This window comes from Oncorhynchus kisutch, linkage group LG23 (assembly GCF_002021735.2).
Source record: "Oncorhynchus kisutch isolate 150728-3 linkage group LG23, Okis_V2, whole genome shotgun sequence".
In the NCBI taxonomy this organism is placed as follows: domain Eukaryota; kingdom Metazoa; phylum Chordata; class Actinopteri; order Salmoniformes; family Salmonidae; genus Oncorhynchus; species Oncorhynchus kisutch.
Window position 1 is genome coordinate 35,643,756 of NC_034196.2, and position 19,486 is coordinate 35,663,241.

General features: G+C 44.5%; 1 protein-coding gene across 11 annotated transcripts in view; it reads right to left on the reverse strand.

The window, feature by feature from the left end:
- sptan1 (spectrin alpha, non-erythrocytic 1) overlaps positions 1 to 19,486 on the reverse strand; it is a 53,261-nt gene that overhangs the window by 482 nt on the left and 33,293 nt on the right. For 5 of the 11 annotated variants that reach the window (XM_031802362.1, XM_031802365.1, XM_031802364.1 and 2 more), the window contains 23 exons: positions 19,106 to 19,387; positions 18,747 to 18,944; positions 18,160 to 18,410; positions 17,882 to 18,044; positions 17,305 to 17,319; positions 14,266 to 14,397; positions 11,604 to 11,741; positions 11,126 to 11,230; positions 10,641 to 10,849; positions 10,284 to 10,526; positions 8,509 to 8,740; positions 8,129 to 8,288; positions 7,927 to 8,003; positions 7,606 to 7,815; positions 7,111 to 7,407; positions 6,713 to 6,825; positions 5,866 to 5,883; positions 5,175 to 5,237; positions 4,241 to 4,295; positions 2,115 to 2,311; positions 1,981 to 2,034; positions 435 to 581; positions 104 to 251 (listed from right to left, as the gene is read on the reverse strand). In XM_031802362.1, the coding sequence (XP_031658222.1) occupies positions 104 to 251; positions 435 to 581; positions 1,981 to 2,034; positions 2,115 to 2,311; positions 4,241 to 4,295; positions 5,175 to 5,237; positions 5,866 to 5,883; positions 6,713 to 6,825; positions 7,111 to 7,407; positions 7,606 to 7,815; positions 7,927 to 8,003; positions 8,129 to 8,288; positions 8,509 to 8,740; positions 10,284 to 10,526; positions 10,641 to 10,849; positions 11,126 to 11,230; positions 11,604 to 11,741; positions 14,266 to 14,397; positions 17,305 to 17,319; positions 17,882 to 18,044; positions 18,160 to 18,410; positions 18,747 to 18,944; positions 19,106 to 19,387 (3,507 nt within the window). The remainder of the gene's footprint in view (positions 1 to 103; positions 252 to 434; positions 582 to 1,980; positions 2,035 to 2,114; positions 2,312 to 4,240; positions 4,296 to 5,174; positions 5,238 to 5,865; positions 5,884 to 6,712; positions 6,826 to 7,110; positions 7,408 to 7,605; positions 7,816 to 7,926; positions 8,004 to 8,128; positions 8,289 to 8,508; positions 8,741 to 10,283; positions 10,527 to 10,640; positions 10,850 to 11,125; positions 11,231 to 11,603; positions 11,742 to 14,265; positions 14,398 to 17,304; positions 17,320 to 17,881; positions 18,045 to 18,159; positions 18,411 to 18,746; positions 18,945 to 19,105; positions 19,388 to 19,486) is intronic. The other 6 variants (XM_020458104.2, XM_020458098.2, XM_020458105.2 and 3 more) reach the window with 4 other exon arrangements.

The following is a 19,486-nucleotide window of genomic DNA, read 5'->3' on the forward strand; positions in this document are numbered from 1 at the left end:
TGGCTGAAGCTCATACTCAAATGTTGGTACTATTTAATACTCATTTCTATAAGCACTATGACAGAGCCAGAAAGTGAAGGAGGGAAGACAGAACTGTAAGTACCTGGTAGAGCTCCTCCTTGGTAACGTAGGGCTTGGCATCGACGCTGAGGGCTCGGAAGGCGCTCTCAATCTCCTCGCTGGACTTGACGTTCTCTGTCTCGCGGCTGATCATGAAGGCCATGTACTCCTGCAAGGACACGTTGCCATCCCTGGAAAACACCAAATTAAATCAGTTACCCATAATAAAGCAAAAAACTCCAAAATAGAAGAAAATTAGGCAACAAGACACACCCATTCTGAATAAAATAATATTCTTGTGAATGTTGGCTTTACTCAAACTACTGATCGAAAACCCCAAATAGAGATGAGTGAGAAGAGCTGGGGTTGCTGACCTGTTGGGGTCGACAGTGTCGAGGATGGACTCAAACTCTGGGTCTGGCTCTCCCTCCTCCACCATGGGCAGGTCGTAACCCAGTGAGCGCAGACACGACTTGAACTCCTGGTGGTTCAGACGGCCAGACTTCTCTTTGTCAAAGTGCCTGGGAGCAAAGAGAACATGGCTGAGATTATTGGGAGTTTCTTTACTTTAAGCAACTACTTGGTATGACTAAAAGGTATGGTGAAAATGGCCGCCACTCAGTTGAACACCATGTTAAAATGGCCCCCACTCACTTGAACGTCGTTAAAATGGCCCCCACTCACTTGAACGTCGTTAAAATGGCCCCCACTCACTTGAACACCGTGTTAAAATGCCTGCCGCTAATTTCAACATCGTGTTAAAATGGCCACCGCTAATTTCAACATCGTGTTAAAATGGCCGCCGCTAATTTCAACATCGTGTTAAAATGGCCACCGCTAATTTCAACATCGTGTTAAAATGGCCACCGCTAATTTCAACGCCGTGTTAAAATGGCCGCCGCTCACTTCAACGCCGTGTTAAAATGGCCGCCGCTCACTTCAACACCGTGTTAAAATGGCCGCCGCTCACTTCAACACCGTGTTAAAATGGCCGCCGCTCACTTCAACACCGTGTTAAAATGGCCGCCGCTCACTTCAACACCGTGTTAAAATGGCCGCCGCTCACTTCAACACCGTGTTAAAATGGCCGCCGCTCACTTCAACACCGTGTTAAAATGGCCGCCGCTCACTTCAACACCGTGTTAAAATGGCCGCCGCTCACTTCAACACCGTGTTAAAATGGCCGCCGCTCACTTCAACACCGTGTTAAAATGGCCGCCGCTCACTTCAACACCGTGTTAAAATGGCCGCCGCTCACTTCAACACCGTGTTAAAATGGCCGCCGCTCACTTCAACACCGTGTTAAAATGGCCGCCGCTCACTTCAACAACGTTAAAATGGCCGCCGCTCACTTCAACACCGTGTTAAAATGGCCGCCGCTCACTTCAACACCGTGTTAAAATGGCCGCCGCTCACTTCAACACCGTGTTAAAATGGCCGCCGCTCACTTCAACAACGTTAAAATGGCCGCCGCTCACTTCAACACCGTGTTAAAATGGCCGCCGCTCACTTCAACACCGTGTTAAAATGGCCGCCGCTCACTTCAACACCGTGTTAAAATGGCCGCCGCTCACTTCAACAACGTTAAAATGGCCGCCGCTCACTTCAACACCGTGTTAAAATGGCCGCCGCTCACTTCAACAGCGTGTTAAAATGGCCGCCGCTCACTTCAACATGGTTAAAATGGCCGCCGCTCACTTCAACATCGTGTTAAAATGGCCGCCGCTCACTTGAACAATGTTAAAATGGCCGCCGCTCACTTGAACATCATGTTAAAATGGCCACCACTCACTTGAACATCGTGTTAAAATGGCCACCACTCACTTGAACATCGTGTTAAAATGGCCACCACTCACTTGAACATCGTATTAAAATAGCCGCCACTCACTTGAACGTCGTGTTAAAATGGCCGCCACTCACTTGAACATCATGCTGAACTCCTTCAGGGCATCCTCTGTCACTCCAGTGGTGTTCCTATGGTGGAAGAGAGATTCGACAGGATTAGGAAATATGTTCACTGCTTGTGAGGTACTGTATGTGTGTGTCTCTCTGACCTGGCCTGGATCTGCTGCTCCAGGTTGTGCTGCATCCTCATGCCCAGTTGGTCTAGCTGGTCCCACTGCTGGGCCAGGCCCACCGTGCTGTGTTCTGTGTACTTGTTGTCCAGGATCAGAGCCTCCTCCATGGCCGCGCCCAGGTCCTCAATCTTCTTCAGCTGGCTACGCATTGCCCGGATCTCCTGGTGCTTGCGCTACAGACAGAGTGGCACACAGAAGGGTGAGGGTATGCAATTACAAAAGTAGTCAATACAGCTGAAATATAATTGGTACTTGCTGTGTGTATCAAATCAAATGTTATTTGTCACATGTGCCGAATACTATAGGTGTAGACCTTAGAGTGAAATGCTTGCTTACAAGCCCTTAACCAACAATGCAGTTAAGAAAATATATATTTTTTAAAATAAATAAGAAGAGTCAATGTGCGGGGGCACCGGTGTCGATGTAATATGTACATGTAGGTAGAGTTATTAAAGTGACTATGCATAGATAAGAGTAGCAGCAGTGTTGTGGGGGGGCAATGCAAATAGTCTGTGTAGCCATTTGATTAGCTGTTCGGGAGTCTTATGGCTTGGGGGTAGAAGCTATAGGAGCCTTTTGGACCTAGACTTGGCGCTCCGGTACTGCTTGCTGTGCGGTAGCAGAGAGAACAGTCTATGACTAGGGTGGCTGGAGTATTTGACCATTTTTAGGGCCTTCCTCAGACACTGCCTGGTATTGCGGTCTTGGATGGCAGAAAGCTTGGCTCCAGTGATGTACTGGGCAATACGCACTACTCTCCTGAGGGGGAATAGATTTTATCGTGCCCTCTTCATGACTGTCTTGGTGTGCTTGGACCATGTTAGTTTGTTGATGTGGACGTCAAGGAACTTGAAGCTCTCAACCTGCTCCACTACAGCCCCATTGATGAGTATGGGGGCGTGCTCGGTCCTCCTTTTCCTGTAGTCCACAATCATCGGTTTTGTCTTGATCACGTTGAGGGAGGTTGTTGTCCTTGCACCACACGGTCAGGTCTCTGACCACCTCCCTATAGGCTGGCTCATCATTGTCTGTGATCAGGCCTACCACTGTTGTGTCATCAGCAAACTTAATGGTGTTGGAGTTGTGCCTGGCCGTGCAGCCAAGAGTGAACAGAGAGTACAGGAGGGGGCTGAGCACGCACCCGAGGGGCCCCTGTGTTGAGGATCAGTGTGGCAGATGTGTTGTTACCTACCCTTACCACCTGGGGGCAGCCCATCAGGAAGTCCAGGAACCAGTTACAGAGGGAGGTATTTAGTCCCAGGGTCCTTAGCTTAATGATGAGCTTTGAAGGCACTATGGTGTTGAACGCTGAGCTGTAGTCAATGAACAGCATTCTCATGTAGGTGTTCCTTCTGTCTAGGTGTGAAAGAGCAGTGTGGAGTGCAATAGAGATTGCATCATCTGAGGATCTGTTGGTGCGGTATACAAATTGGAGTGGGTCTAGGGTTTCTGAGATAATGGTGTTGATGTGAGCCATGACCAGCCTTTCAAAGCATTTCATGGCTATAGACATGCTACGGTTCGGTAGTCATTAGAGAGGTTACCTTAGTGTTCTTGGGCACAGGGACTATGGTGGTCTGCTTGAAACATGCTGGTATTACAGACTCGGACAGGGAGAAGTTGAAAATGTTAGTGAAGACACTTGCCAGTTGGTCAGCGCATGCTCGTAGTACACGTCCTGGTAATCCGTCTGGCTCTGCGGCCTTGTGAATGTTGACCTGCGTATTTTATTCCTCCTGATATTATTTTAAATTAGTATAATTTTTTTTAAATTCTGCATTATTTGGAAGGGCCCGTAAGAAACCATTTCACGGTGAAGTCTACACCCGTTGTATTTGTTGCATGTGACAAATACATTTTTATTTGATTTGAAATAGCCAAGATGGTCTCTTCAGGCCCCCCCCCCCCATACGTTTCAAATGTTTATTTTAACCCTAAACTGGCACACCTGATTCTATTAGTCAACTAATCACGAAGCCTTTGACTAACTCAATCAGGGGTGCTAGTTTAGGGTTAAAAAAATGTAAAACTGCTGGTGGGGCCTGAGGAGAGGGTTGTGAAACCCTGGTCTATAGCATAAATGATGAGGGATTCTTTCTTACCTTGGTTGCCTCAAGTTGTGATTCCAAGGTTCCGGATTCTTCTACCATGCAGGACCTAGATGCATACACACAAGTGTCAGGGGAGAGGATCTTGAAAGGATGATCAAATATTGGGATAGACAACATGCCACAGTCAGTCACACCCACACCCATCTACTTGTAGGACCCCTTAGATCCAACCATTCCTACCGTGAAATTCATTTTCATTTTGATAAGATCCATTTAATATATTTGAATATACTAGAGGTGTGTCAAGAGATTCTAAACAAATCTTGAAATGCACTAATTGAAATCCAACCAATGATTTTTTTGTAAAGAAGCAAAGTAAAGATTTTTCTGAAACCTCAATATTTTGGTGAATATTTCAGGGAACATTTGGTGAATAAAAAAAGGGGAAACAGAAGTACAAAACACACAAAAAGAACTTTCCATCACTCAAAATGTTCAGAGCAACACCACCCTCCCAATGCATGCCAAAGAAGTAAACTCATAGCCATGGTAACCTATACCATGCAAGGTTAGGACTAATGTGTAAAGGGCAGGAAACTGCATTTTAACCCTGAATCAGTTGTGAATTAGTCTAACACTTTCAACAAAAAAATATAGAAATTTCAAGTAGTGTCCACCCTTAAATTTGGTGAAAGAAATATCCCCAAAAGATGAAAGTGAAGACTTTTCACTCCTTTAAAACAGTGCTCAATGTTGCCAGACTCAAAAAGAGTATCCAGACCAATCATGAGTTTGATCTTAGTTTCAGAAAGCTACATTGGGGTGACGTTAGTAGAGATGTAACTGAGCAAACCGATCTCCAATGGTGGATTTTAGAAGTGTATGAAGACACGCAACCCAGAGGGCGTGATGGAAGTAATGAAGGGTGAAGGAAAGGCGAGTGAGGGATATATGGAATGTAAAACCATGAGAAAAAGGAAAAGACCTTCCAGAAAGATCATCACCGACTTCATATTGAATGACACGGACAACCCGTCGATAAGCTATGCTATTTAGAAAGGGAGGGAGGGAAGGATGAAAATAAAGTAAATACCAACAGAAAGAGGGAAATTAGAGACAAACAAAAGGGAAATTATACAACAAAAACTGTCAAAAGGGGGGAAAAAAGCTTACAGAAACACAGTAATAATACACAATACAACTTGGATTCCCTTGAACATAGTGATACCTGGTCCAGTTTTACCTTTATTTGACAGATACCTACCTACCTACCTGGTGGTTCTATGTTATGCAACATCTTGCCACTGACCTGACAATAATGTCCCCCCCACCGACCTTGGTCCAAAACAATGTCACTCCAATCAACCCTCATTGATTTGACCCCATTCACACAGTCAGACACACAAACACAGTAGGGCAGTATCGCAACAATTCAATGACAATAAAGAAAAGACGAAGCAGACTAAACTCTTTGGTCCCATAACCTGCTGTATGTAAAATGTGTGCTATATCTTGGAAAATAAATAAATGTGACTCTGAATAACAAACATAATGATGCTTGTTTCCAACATTAGGGATGTTATCCTAAAATTAAATCCGCTTTGTGTTTTCTTCCCTTGCCGCGATACTAGTATCGTCCCAGCCCCAACTGAGAGATAGTAAAATGTGATATTAACCCATCCAGAAGATATGTCCTGATTAGCAAAGTTATCCAAGCATCAGCGAGGTAGCAGCAAGAGAGAGGGAGAGGAAAGGGTGGGGGGGTGGGATGGGACGGGAAAAGAGAGAGAAAGAGACAACGGTTAGAAATACTAGGCAGGGACAAAATGGTCACTCCATCATCCCCCCCTAAACAAACATATACAGACACAGGCACAGAAATAGTGGGAGCACAGGAGCATCTGCAGTATGATCCCATTTTCATTTCTAAACGTTCACAGACCACTTGTGCGGTTGTGTAAAAGTCGTATCAGCGCTCCCCCACCCACCCCCCAAAATCTACAGAATATATGATACACTAAGAATGCGTTGCCTGGGGCCAATTCAGTGAGGAGCAACATTCAGAGCATTGCAGATATAAATGCAAGGTGTAGAATAGAGAAACTGTAAAGAATCATGTCAGTTTCATATAACAAACATTTATCTGCAACACTTCACGTTGCGCTCCGATGAATAGCAGCTTCCTGTTCTCTATGGCTGAGAACATGGTGGCAGAGAGAGACAGGAGGCAGATTTCTGAGCACAAGGCACTTTTAAATTCCAGGTAGCTCCATTGATTTATCATTGTTGAAAGAGAATCTAAAGAATGATGCATGCAACATTTAAAGACATCTCAATGCTATTCATGCAGGTGACGTTATTCAATGAACTTAAACTACATTCTTTAAACAGCCACAAGGCCTTGGAAATGTCCCCATTCTATTCCTATAAATTGTATTCGATTCCTATCTATTAAATTGCCAAAAGGAATATTGATTAAGGGAGTTCTGTGAGTCTTCCTAGCACAACAGATCCAGGCCCTACCTGGTCTCCTGCAGCCACTGGTGGAATGCATTGGCGTGCTGCGCAAACTCCTGCCGCAGCTTGTCATTCTCCTCCTGCCTCCTCTGCTCCTTCTGCAGCTCCAGCTCTCGTTCCTATACAGACAGAGACAGAGAGGGATGGAGATGGATGTATGAAGTGCTTTCCAGACATGATGCAGACCAAGACATCGGCCCCCAGAGGTTCTGGACATAAGTAGAGCATTACAGTGGGGAATAGGACAACATTTGAGATGTGCATGTCCTCCTCACCAAGCCTGCTCCTCAGATACATTAGTGCTGTATAGCCAATTCATATGGTCGTTGTCATGCCAATTGGTTAGTAATACAGCACAAACAAATCTGGGACCATGCTACCTCCCCCCTCTTCTCCCTTCTAACCTTGATGATCTTCTGCAGGTTCCTCCAGGTCTCTTCCAGGGCCTCCATGGTGAACCAGGTGTAGGGGTTGGACACCACCTGGTAGCTCTTGATCTGCCGGTCCAGCTCGGCCAGCTGGTTGAAGTCGGCCTGCGCCGAGCTCAGCGATGAGCGGAAGGCCTCGTGGGCGTCGCGCAGCGCCCGGATCTCCTCCAGCGAGTTGCAGCGCACCGGATCAGTCAAGTCCTCCTCAGCATTCTCAAACCAGCTGTTGAAGGCCGACGCCTTCTTGGCAAAGGTCAGGAACAGGTCTTCCACCTGGAGACAGAAGCAAGATGGAATCGATGGAGGTAAGAGGTCCACATCCACTAAGGTTTTTGACTTCGTAGGTGAAGGATAGTCTAATATTCCTGTTCAAAATATGAACATCAACAACAATAATATCTATGAACAGTAGTCATGATATCCTCATCGTAAGCTAAATGACAAATATCCGTCATCATAGTCTTTACATACCTTCCTGAAGTGCTCCTGGGCCTCCAGCAGTTTCTTCTTGCGGGCCTGCGAGTTGTCGAGAAGCTGGTTCCAGCGCTTCATGAGGGCAGCGTGGCGCGTCTCGATGGCCTTGGACTGGACGTGCTTGGCCGCCAGCAGCTGGTCCTTGAGGGCTGTGATGTTGGTGATACCCTCCTGCTGGAAGGCCTGCAGCCCTGCGTCAAACGTCTCCTGTGGACCCGAAGGGGGAACATGAGGCATAGGAGAACGTGTCTAGCTTTCTTGCACAAAATGGCTGCCGTAGCATCACTCATTTGGGAGCTACATATTGCTACACAGTACCTGCTTAGTGAGCAAGGTCTGCACAGAGGAGAGATCTCGTCCGTACTCATCCGTCTTCAGGCTGTTCTCCTTCTCACCTGAACAAACAACCAGACAGTATAAATTCAGTGCTACACTTAAAAATTAAACAATGCTTTCATCTCACTAGAGAATGTTGAAGCCTCATCCCCTAAACCTTCCCTTCTCAGGTCTCACACCGTACCGATCCAGGACTCCACCACGTCAGCCTTCCAGTTGAACTGCAAGAAGGCAGAGTTCTCATCCAGCTTGGCTTTTCTCATGGCAGCGGCCCTCTCCAGCTCAGACACCTTGCCCCGCAGGGACGCCATCTTGGCTGAGATGCTGTCCACGTGGTGGTTGTTCTAATGGAGGGATGGACAAAAGCAAAATATGCATTTAACTGTGTGGGTGAATTGACAACAGCCAAGGTAAGTGGAAAATCATTGTAAAAGTTGATTTTAAATTTTGTGTGTGAACTATTGCTTAAACACTATTTCAGCTGGTACCGTATGAAGAGACGGAAAGGCTATTCATTTGATATTTTATCATCTTCTATACGACAACAGTATTGTCAGTGTTTACCTTTTTGATGAGCTCGTCTCCGTTGGAACACACGTCATTCACTCTGTCCCTGTGCACTGAGAAATCAGTCTCAAACGCCTCATGCTTCTTCAACAGGCCCTGCACAGCAGCCAGGGTATCCCCGTAGTCTTCACTTCCCACCAGGTTCAGCTTCTCGTTAATCCAGGCTTCCTCCTCTTCAACATTCGCAACAAACTGCTGGTACTCCAGCGACTCCTCCAGCCTCTGTCCCCTGATCACACACACAGAGGCACACACAGATTAACTTCTTATGGCTGGGGGGCAGTATTGAGAAGCTTGGATGAATAAGGTGCCCAGAGTAAACTGCCTGCTACTCAGGCCCAGAAGCTAAGATATGCATATTAGTATATTTGGATAGAAAACACTCTGAAGTTTCTAAAACTGTTTGAATGATGTCTGTGAGTATAACAGAACTCATATGGCAGGAAAAACCCTGAGAAAAAATCCAACCAGGAAGTGGGAAATCTGAGGTTTGTAAGTCGTTGCCTATCCTGTGTAAAATTTGGTCCGATTGCACTTCCTAAGGCTTCCACTAGATGTCAAGTCTTTAGAACCTTGTTTCAGGCTTCTACTGTGAAGGAGGAGAGAATAAGAGCTGATTGAGTAAGAGGTCTGGCAGAGTGCCATGAGCTCAGTCTCGCGTGCGCCCATGAGAGTTAGCTGCGTTCCATTACATTTCTAAAGACAAAAGGAATTCTCCGGTTGGAACATTATTGAAGATTTATGCTAAAAACATCCTAAAGATTGATTCTATACATCGTTTGACATGTTTCTACGAACTGTAATGGATTTTTTTTACTTTTAGTCTGGCCTGCGCTTCGTGAATTTGGATTTGTGAACTAAACGCGCAAACAAAAAGGAGGTATTTGGACATAAATAATGAACTTTAACAAAACAAACATTTATTGTGGAACTGGGATTCCTGGGAGTGCATTCTGATGAAGATAATAAGTGAATATTTCTGACTTCTGTTGACTCCACAACATGGCGGGTATCTGTATGGCTTGTTTTGGTCTCTGAGCGCTGTACTCAGATTATTGCATGGTGTGCTTTTTCGAAATCTGACACAGCGGTTGCATTAAGGAGAAGTTTATCTAATGTTCCATGCATAACACTTGTATCTTTTATCAATGTTTATTATGAGTATTTCAGTAAATTGATGTGGCTCTCTGCAAAATCACCTGTTTTTTTCGAAGCAAAACATTACTGAACATAAAGCGCCAAAGTAAACTGAGATTTTTGGATATAAATATGAACTTTATCGAACAAAACATACATGTATTGTGTAACATGAAGTCCTATGAGTGTCATCTGATGAAGATCATCAAAGGTTAGTGATTCATTTTATCTCTATTTCTGCTTTTTGTGACTCCTCTCTTTGGCTGGAAAAATGGCTGTTTTTCTGTGACTAGGTGCTGACCGAACATAATCGCATGGTATCCTTTCGTCGTAAAGACTTTTTGAAATCGGACACTGTGGTGGGATTAACAACAAGTTTATCTTTAAAATAGTGTAAAATACTTGTATGTTTGAGGCATTTTAATTATAAGATTTCTGTTCTTTGAATTTGGCGCCCTGCACTTTCACTGGCTGTTGTCATATCAATCCCGTTAATGGCATCTCAGCCGTAAGAATTTAACACTCAAAATCAATAAATGTTTAAGATGATAATGGCGTTTCATTGCAAAGCAGGCCTGGGAATATATGTGTGTGTGTGTCAGAATGTATACGCGTGTCTGTGTTCCTAGTCTAACCTGGCTGCAGCCAGGTCCTTCAGCTCCATCCAGTGCTCCTCAAACTGGGCCAGCCTCTGCTCAATCTCATCCTGGCCGATGGTGTTGTCATCGGACAGCTTCTTCCCTGTGTCCTGCACAGACTGGATGGCCGGCTCATGGGCCCCCAACTCAGCCTCCAGCCTCTTGTGTTTCTTCCTCAGATTCTGCACTCCTGTCAAATCACGTCCATAGTCCTCCGAACTCACTAGCAATTTCTTTTCTCTGGATAGAGAACAGAGAGTGAAAGAATGTTAGTAATCACAATGTCTCAACATCGAAAAACCCTCAGATGTCAACTTGCATCCATTCCTCCACAACTCCAGGGGGCGCTCTTACTTGATCCAAGACTCCTCGTCGTCCAGGTCCCTGAAGAACTGATGCAGGCGGTGCGACTCGTTGAGCTTTGCACGGCGGCCAGTGGCCATGCTCTTGATCTTCGTGAAGCGTCCATTGACGGCGTCGCGCTTGTCTTTAACCTGGGTGGGGTCGAAGGCTGTGCTGGCCGTCAGGCTGTCAGCCTGGCCGTTCAGGTCCTTCAGACGATCCTGTGGACGGACAGAAAGATGTTCAAACCAAAGCACTAGACTGAACTCAGTGGATGTCTTTGTACAAAATCATGCTTCATAGACTTGGAAGTTGTTCAACAAAGGACACTCGGTTTGGTTGCCATCGAAAGCTTTGAGTCCAAGGCAGCGTCACCAATCAGCCAGTCAGCATATAAAGGTGTGTAATCTGACAGATCCTTTAGTACATCAAGGCCCCCAGCTGAGCCCAGCATCAATCCAGGTTTGACAGAGATACAGGGACGTTGAATACATTACCTCATGAGCAGAGATGTCGGCTTCCAGAAGCTGATGTTTCTTCAGCAGGTTGTTGACGGAGGCCAGGTCTTTGCCATAATCCTCAGAGGCAAGAAGGGCCTCGACCTACAGAGAGAAAACAAAAAATATTTTTTCCAAATCTAATCTCAGCCTCTTCTTTTGTTTTTGTTTTCCTACAGCACAGGTAGGCTAATGGGTTAACAAGTCAAATCCATTTCAATAAGAAAACTAAATAGCCTGACACAATCTCAGATCCAGAGGTGATGTTTGGGTGTCTGTCCAGTACTTAATCTGTGCAGGTCTCAGATAAATCCTATTGAACATCAAGGTTTTCAGTACAGAATACACAATTTCTCATCACAGATCAAATATCAGCATCTTTAACTTTGAGAATTGTGTGGTGGATGGAGATTTGAACTGAGATGAAAGTAGTCATATTGACATCTAGAAAATATGTTTATTTATTTCATTATTTTACCTCAGAGAGCCAGAAGTCAAAGTCCTTAATGCCAGTGTTGAAGTTCTGCTGCTTGTTGGCTTCTTTCAGCTTCTGGCTCTTCTCTGCCGACTTGTTCACCAGGAACTGCCACTGCTCGTCCAGAGCACCCAGACGCGACTGGTGAAACACACACCCAGGTTAGATACCCAGCTTTGGAACAATAGATGTTGAATGAGGCAAGAATCAGTTCACGTAGTTTGAATGCCATAGGAACAGTTAACATTCTGTTTGCAATGTTATCACCATATTTTTCTCAAAAGCTTTCATCCTTGAAGTGGCATGGTAGAAGTACATTTAAACTCAGTTTTTCAATTCCTGACATTTAATCAGAGTAAAAATTCCCTGTCTTAGGTCAGTTAGGATCACCACTATTTTAAGAATGTGAAATGTCAGAATAATAGTAGAGTGAATGATTTATTTCAGCTTTAATTTCTTTCATCACATTCCCAGTGGGTCAGAAGTTTACATACTCTCAATTAGTATTTGGTAGCATTGCCTTTAAATTGTTAACTTGGGACAAACATTTCAGGTAGCCTTCCACAAGCTTCCCACAATAACTTACCTCGGAGTTGCAATGATCATGAGAACGGTGAGGAATCAGCCCAGAACTACACGGGAAGATCTTGTCAATGATCTCAAGGCAGCTGGGACCATAGTCACCAAGAAAACTATTGGTAACACACTCTACGCCGTGACGGACTAAAATCCTGCAGCGCCCGCAAGGTCTCCCTGCTCAAGAAAGTACATATCCATGCTCGTCTGAAGTTTACCAATGAACATCTGAATGATTCAGACGACAACTGGGTGAAAGTGTTGTGGTCAGATGAGACAAATGGAGCTCTTTGGCATCAACTCAACTCGCCGTGTTTGAAGGAGGAGGAATGCTGCCTATGACCCCAAGAACACCATCCCCACCGTCAAAAATGGAGGTGGAAAAATGATGCTTTGGGGATGTTTTTCTGCTAAGGGGACAGGACAACTTCACCGCATCAAAGGGACGATGGACGGGGCCATGTACCGTCAAATCTTGGGTGAGAACCTCCTTCCCTCAGCCAGGGCATTGAAAATGGGTTGTGGATGGGTATTCCAGCATGACATTGACCCAAAACACACGACCAAGGCAACAAAGGAGTGGCTCAAGAATAAGCACATTAAGGTCCTGGAGTAGCCTAGCCAGTCTCCAGACCTTAATCCCATAGAAAATCTGTGGAGGGAGCTGAAGGTTTGAGTTGCCAAACGTCAGCCTCGAAACCTTAATTACTTGGAGAAGATCTGCAAAGAGGACTGGGACAAAATCCCTCCTGAGATGTGTGCAAACCTGGTGGCCAACTACAAGAAACATCTGACCTCTGATTGCCAACAAGGGTTCTGCCACCAAGTACTAAGTCATGTTTTGCAGAGGGGTCAAATACTTATTTCCCTCATTAATGCAAATCAATTTATAACATTTTTGACATGCGTTTTTCTGGATTTTGTTGTTATTCTGTATATCACGGTTCAAATAAACCTACCATTAAAATGATAGACTGATCATTTCTTTGTCAGTGGGCAAACGTACAAAATCAGCAAGGGATCAAATACTTTTTCCCCCTCACTGTATATCCACATAATTTCCCTTCCTCATGATGCCATCTATGTTGTGAAGTGCACCAGTCCCTCCTGCAGCAAAGCACCCCCACAACATGATGCTGCCACCCCCGTGCTTCATGGGATGGTGTTCTTCGGCTTGCAAGCCTCACCCTTTTTCATCCAAACATAATGATGGTCATTATGGCCAAACAGTTCTATTTTTGTTTCATCAGACCAGAGGACATTTCTCCAAAAAGTACGATATTTGTCCCCATGTGCAGTTGCAAACCGTAGTCTGGCTTTTTTATGGCGGTTTTAGAGCAGTGGCTTCTTCCTTGCTGAGTGGCTTTTCAGGTTGTGTCGTAGTAGGACTCATTTTACTGTGGATATGGATACATTTGTACCGGTTTCCTCCAGCATCATCACAAGGTCCTTCTGGACGTCTCCTTCCTGAACGGTATGACGGCTGTGTGGTCCCATGCTGTTTATACTTGCGTATTATTGTTTGTACAGATGAATGTGGTACCTTCAGGCATTTGGAAATTGCTCCCAAGGATGAACCAGACTTGTGGAGGTCTACAATTTTCCTTCTGAGGTCTTGACTGATTTATTTTTATTTTCCCATGATGTCAAGCAAAGAGGCACTGCTTTTGAAAGTAGGCCTTGAACTACATCCACAGGTACACAAATGTGTGTCAATTAGCCTATCAGAAGCTTCTAAAGCCATGACATCATTTTCTGGAATATTCCAAGCTGTTTAAAGGCACAGTCAACTTAGTCTATGTAAACTTCTGACCCACTGGAATTGTGATACAGTGAATTATTAGTGAAGTAATCAGTCTGTAAACAATTGTTGGAAAAAATGACTTAGAACATTTACTTTGTGCATGAAACAACAGACTTTCCAAAACTATTGTTTGTTAACAAGAAATGGAGTGGTTGAAAAATGAATTTTCCAACCTAGGTGTATGTAAACTTCCGACTTCAACTGTATGTAAATATTTTTTGTTATATACTTACAAGTATGAAGTGTATGTATAATAACAAGTATGATTAAAGACAGTGTGTGTACCTGAACCGCATCCTCACTGCCGGAGCAGGCCCCTCTATGGATGAGGGCGTTGCCAGTGTCGATAACCCCACGGATGCGGTCTGCGTTGGCATGCAACTCCGCCTCGAAGGCCTGGTGCTTCTGGTGCTTACTCTGAGCTCAGGCAGGGGAAGGGGTGAAAGAGCGGGAGTGAGAACTATGGGAGGGAGTGGGTTGGTGGTGGATGGGTGATATCTCCCTTAGATTGTGTGAAAACACAATCCGGTAGGCTACTTAGAAATAATGTGTTGGTAAGGGTTGATGTACAATTTGAAAATAAGGAGGCTGAGTACATGTATATATATTAGAATGGAACTTTTATAAGTGGCAGTCATTTTTCATGCATGTTTGGAGAGTAAATGTCTCCTAACTTGGGGCTATTGTTGATGGATATATACAAACATATATACACTAAGTCTACATCCAGGAGATAACTGTAGGACAAAATCCACACAAAAGGTGAGGCCATATTTTTTTTTTTTTAAAGATGAGGTCACAAATGTGAAATTCAGACACCACCAAATGAGGACAGACAATGTGTCGGACTGACTTCTACAAGACAAGAAACACCAAGGTGACAAACACAAAATGAAGTTGGAACAGACCCACAACGGGGCCACGACAAATTTTACTTTTCAAGAGTACCTAGAAGAGGTTAGGGTCTTTTCAAAACTCGTTCCACAATGTTTTTACACACCGAGAGAGAGCAAACAATAAAAACCTTATGCGAGGTGTCTAAGCTAGGGCTGTGGCGATCACGAAATTGTCAGCCGGTGATTGTCAAGCAAATAACTGGTCGGTCTCACGGTAATTGACCGTTAATTAACAAACACATTTAGCATCTCCTGGCTTCCACACATAGCCTACAAGCCATTTTTTTTAAGTCAAAAAAATCCATGTAATATAGCCTATACCTTCACAATAAATCCATTATTTATTTTAGACAGGTCTAAAGAAGCATGATATGAAGAAAATGTGGTCTGTCAGAATAAAAGAATAGCATACTCTGAGTTGTCCTTATGTTAGAACCTGATGTGTCTATGCCAAATGGCTGTGGGCTATACTAGTTCATTTAGCAGACAAGACTCATAATTGCATGGCATTATTTTATAGTATGAAGAATACAATTGAACAAAGCTGAATAAAATATAAATATTTTCTCAACGATTTGAGGGGGTGCGCATATATGCGGCTATTGTGTGTTGAGGTTAACAAAGAAATAGGTATTCCTATATGCTTAATTTAGAGTTATTAATGTAACTTGAGTTGTTCTACAAACATTGGGCTATATGTTTTGATTTTTAATACATTGTAAGGCTGCATGATGCGACTAATGATGATTTGAAAAAAGTTGCTTCAAAAGGCATGAGCCCTGCAATGCGCACCTCGTAGTAGGCTATAAGCGTGAATGGTCCATTAGTGGAAAAACACCATTATCAAAAGTGACCGCAAATGCAATTATGCATGTATTGCTTTTATTATAATGGTGCATTTTAATGGTGAAAATGATCTTCCCCAAACTTGAAACTCACCCGCTGCTTATGTATGCCAGTTAGGCTCTACACCGCTTGTAAAGCGGATTAATGTGCTTAATTTTAAGTTATTTGGTCACTTTAGTTGTGATACAAAACATATAGGCCTATGGGCTAGGCTACATGAGGTGTGCGACTATGATTAGAAAAAGTTGCAAAAAAAGGCATTGTTTCTTACGCTGGGCAGTGATAATTAACAAGTGATTGTCTGATTGGTGACAATATTAGCCTTTTCTTGATTTAATCTTGTCTTTTGATATGGTAAATAATATATGAGACATTGGACCATTATCAAGCACCTGTATGGAAACTGGGTAGTGGAAAAAAGACATGTCATCTATGTACTTAAATAGCAAATGGAGGACACTTTTCCCTGTGGTTTATTTTCATGCCAGAAAGGTAGGCTATAGTCCGGTTGTAAATATAAGCAATGTGCTTAATATTAGGAAAGTTGAGAAATAAATATGGAAGCCCTAGCCTATAGAAAGCTGATGGGATCCTCCTTTTTTTAGTAGAGACCATCACCATTTTCTCACGCAATTGCATAGCCTATAGAAATGTTACACAACATGAGCTCAAAGTCTGATCGAAAATATAATAACATTTGCATTGATGTCAGAGTGATTAGAGGGACAATAGAGTGCTGAGTACCAGGCAGTTAGCAAGTTTGGTAGGCTACTAATGACCAGCAGCAGAATCAGAGCTTGGAGAAGCCTAATTACTGTGACTAAATGGTCATGTGGAATTTGACCGCCGGTGTGGCGGTAATACGGTCACCGCAACAGTCCTAGTCTGAGCTATCCTTGATGTTTGATAGATCTTTGACAATACTTATTTTACGGCTAAAGTATGGTTTTTGTTCACAACCATGGCTTCTGCTAGCATACATGTCTCTACATTAGCTACAATAAGGCAAGGCACAACAATTCTAAGCTGGAGGTATCCTCTCTCCCTCTCAGGTCAATGTATTTGATACACTACAGATTTGCTCAATTCAATTTTACATTGCAGTTCTGATAGATGGAAGCCGTTTTTAAAATTTTTATACACTAAACGTTTTATAAAATTATATGTCATGTTTCTGTTATATTAAGATCAGAACATGTTTAGACATTTCAAGATTTATAGGAATATTTAAACAAAAGCAACAATATGTGGAGCGTGTTTGAAGATGACCATACCTCAAACAAGCAAAAAAAGAAAACCACAATATGGAAGCCACGACCAGCAACTACACAAAGTGACATTTGCTAAAATGATAACAGAACTACAGTCATGTACAAACATGTGCGTTGATGGCAGAAGATGGGGGGGGGATGAACACATGAATGAAACCCATACAAAAAAGAAGCAGGCACTCGCGAGTGCGGAGGAACACAGAAAATAGACAGACGGGATGGCGTTCTACATCAAACAAGGCAACAGACGTGGACATATAACAGGAAACCTACTTTGGATGTTAGCTTAGCTGACACACTATTCAACTTACCAGCAGCTTCGACAGCTATAAACAAGACAATAAAACAGAGGAGAGATTCAGTCCCATATAGACACAACACATGGGGTTGGTTCAGTAGTCACAGGAGTAGAAGTAGTAGTCATTGTTAACAAGGAGTGACAAGACATTAAATTGCAGCATTAAAACCACTGGCAAGTTAGATGTCATTCAACGTATATTAACAAACCCTCACAAAACTAACCATCCATTGAAACAAATATACAATGAATTAAGTCATTATTAGATCGTGATCTATTGAACAGGTCAAAGTGTTTCATCCGACAAGAAAGTCTTAACAGGCTAGGTAAAAATGAACCCTAACCACTGCCAGAGGGTCAGATATCTGTTATCCTACTAATGGGTATGGGGCAGTAGGGTAAACTGACCCTAAATATGGGGATAGGGGCAGCCCATTGAGATGGTTAGAGGGCATACTTCCCATGGTTAAAGTCTTCCATGGAGCTGCCCATGCTTATCATTGCCTTTTGTGGCAAGTGTGCCCTCTATGGGGCAGCGTGCTCAAACCTCTAAGGGTGGAGCCCTGAGATGCTGCTAGCCAATCCTGTACCTGGATGTTGGTGGGGTCCTTATAGGACTCATCTGTAGCTGTCTGCAGCTTCTCGCTGATCCAGGCCTCTATCTCGTCCACGTCGCGGCTGAACTGCTGCAGTGTCTGGGACTCGCCCAGCTTGGAGCGCTTCTCAATCATCTGAGCCTTCAGACGGCGCCACCTACAGGCCGGGAGGACAAACACTTAAGACTGGAGCAACAACGAACAGGCAGACTGTGGGCATCTTTGTGTGTAACTAAGTCATACACACGGTCATCAAAAAGAGAAAGACTGACCTGTCCAGGACTTCATTGCGACGGTTGAATATCTCTGGTTTGGCATAATGATCAGCGCCAACCAGCTGGTCTGCAAAGGACTGCAGAGCAGCGATTTTCTCCTCCTGCACGTTGATGGCCTTGTCAAAGTCCTCGTGTTTCTTGATGAGAGCCTCCACGCTGTCCAGGGAGTCACCCTTGTCGTCGCTGGCCAGGAAGGCCTCGCGAGCCGCCATCCAGTTCTCAGCCTGTTCACAGTCACGGTTGAACAGCTGAGGGAGGAGAGCAGAGAGAGAGGGGAAAAGAGAGAGGTTATTCACTGGCAGTGGATGTTGTATAGAGGCTAGTAATTGTTAAAAATTGTGTGGGTTGGTAGACACACAATAGATTAGGCCTTGTTCAAAAGGTGTCAGATCTGGTGCAACGGAACATACACTTATGGGGACACAGAAACATGTCCTTGAGTCCAAATAGCCAAAAGTCACTGAGACAAGACATTTGCTTTTGGAAGGATTCGTCTTGTACTCTTAAATGTGCCAGAAGCAAAGATCAGCAAGAGGAGGTTTCTAAGAGGGGGTTTCTAAGAGTGTGTGTGCCTGCGTTTATACCTGGAGCTCCAGGCACTGGTCGAGCATCATTCGTCTCTGCACCCAGGCCTTCTCCAGGTCTGCCCTCTCGTGGTCCAAGGCCTCCAGCTTCTGCTGGATCTCAGGACTGGCATAGTGGCCGCGCGCCAACAGCTGCTGGCCAAACTGCTCAAAGGCCTGGAAGGTGCCCGCACGGGCGTCGATCTCAGTACGGTGCTCCTAGAGAGAAGAAGGGGAGGGTAAGAAGGTGTATTTGATGGACGAGAACTTTGTATGTTGATATGTGGGATCAAACTTATCTGGTGTCCATAAGGAGACAGTGGATGGACGGTACCAGTGCAGTGTGTGTGTGTGTGTGTGTGTGTGTGTAGAGGCAGTACCTGGTGTCTCTCTAGCAGGGCCTCAGCCCCGGTCACGTCCTTGGCCAGCTCTTCTGAGGACACCAGGCCTCGGATGCCGTTGATCCAGGACATGAGGTCCCTGAAGTCGGAGAGGAAGCGCTGCAGGTCGTGGGAGTTGCCTAGCTTATCCTTTCGCTGGTCGGCGCGCCCTACCAGGCTGCTCCAGGCCGTATTGAGCTCTGTGCACTTCTCCTGGATGTCGTCCACCGCCTCCGGGTGGGACTGGATCAGACGCTCCGCTGTCTCCCCCAGGGAGTTCACCTGGAACCGGAAGGAAAAGGGTCAGTATCGTCTCTAAACAGCAGAGCAACGAAAGTGTGCGACTGTGTGTGTGTGTGTGTGTGTGTGTGTTTGAGAGAC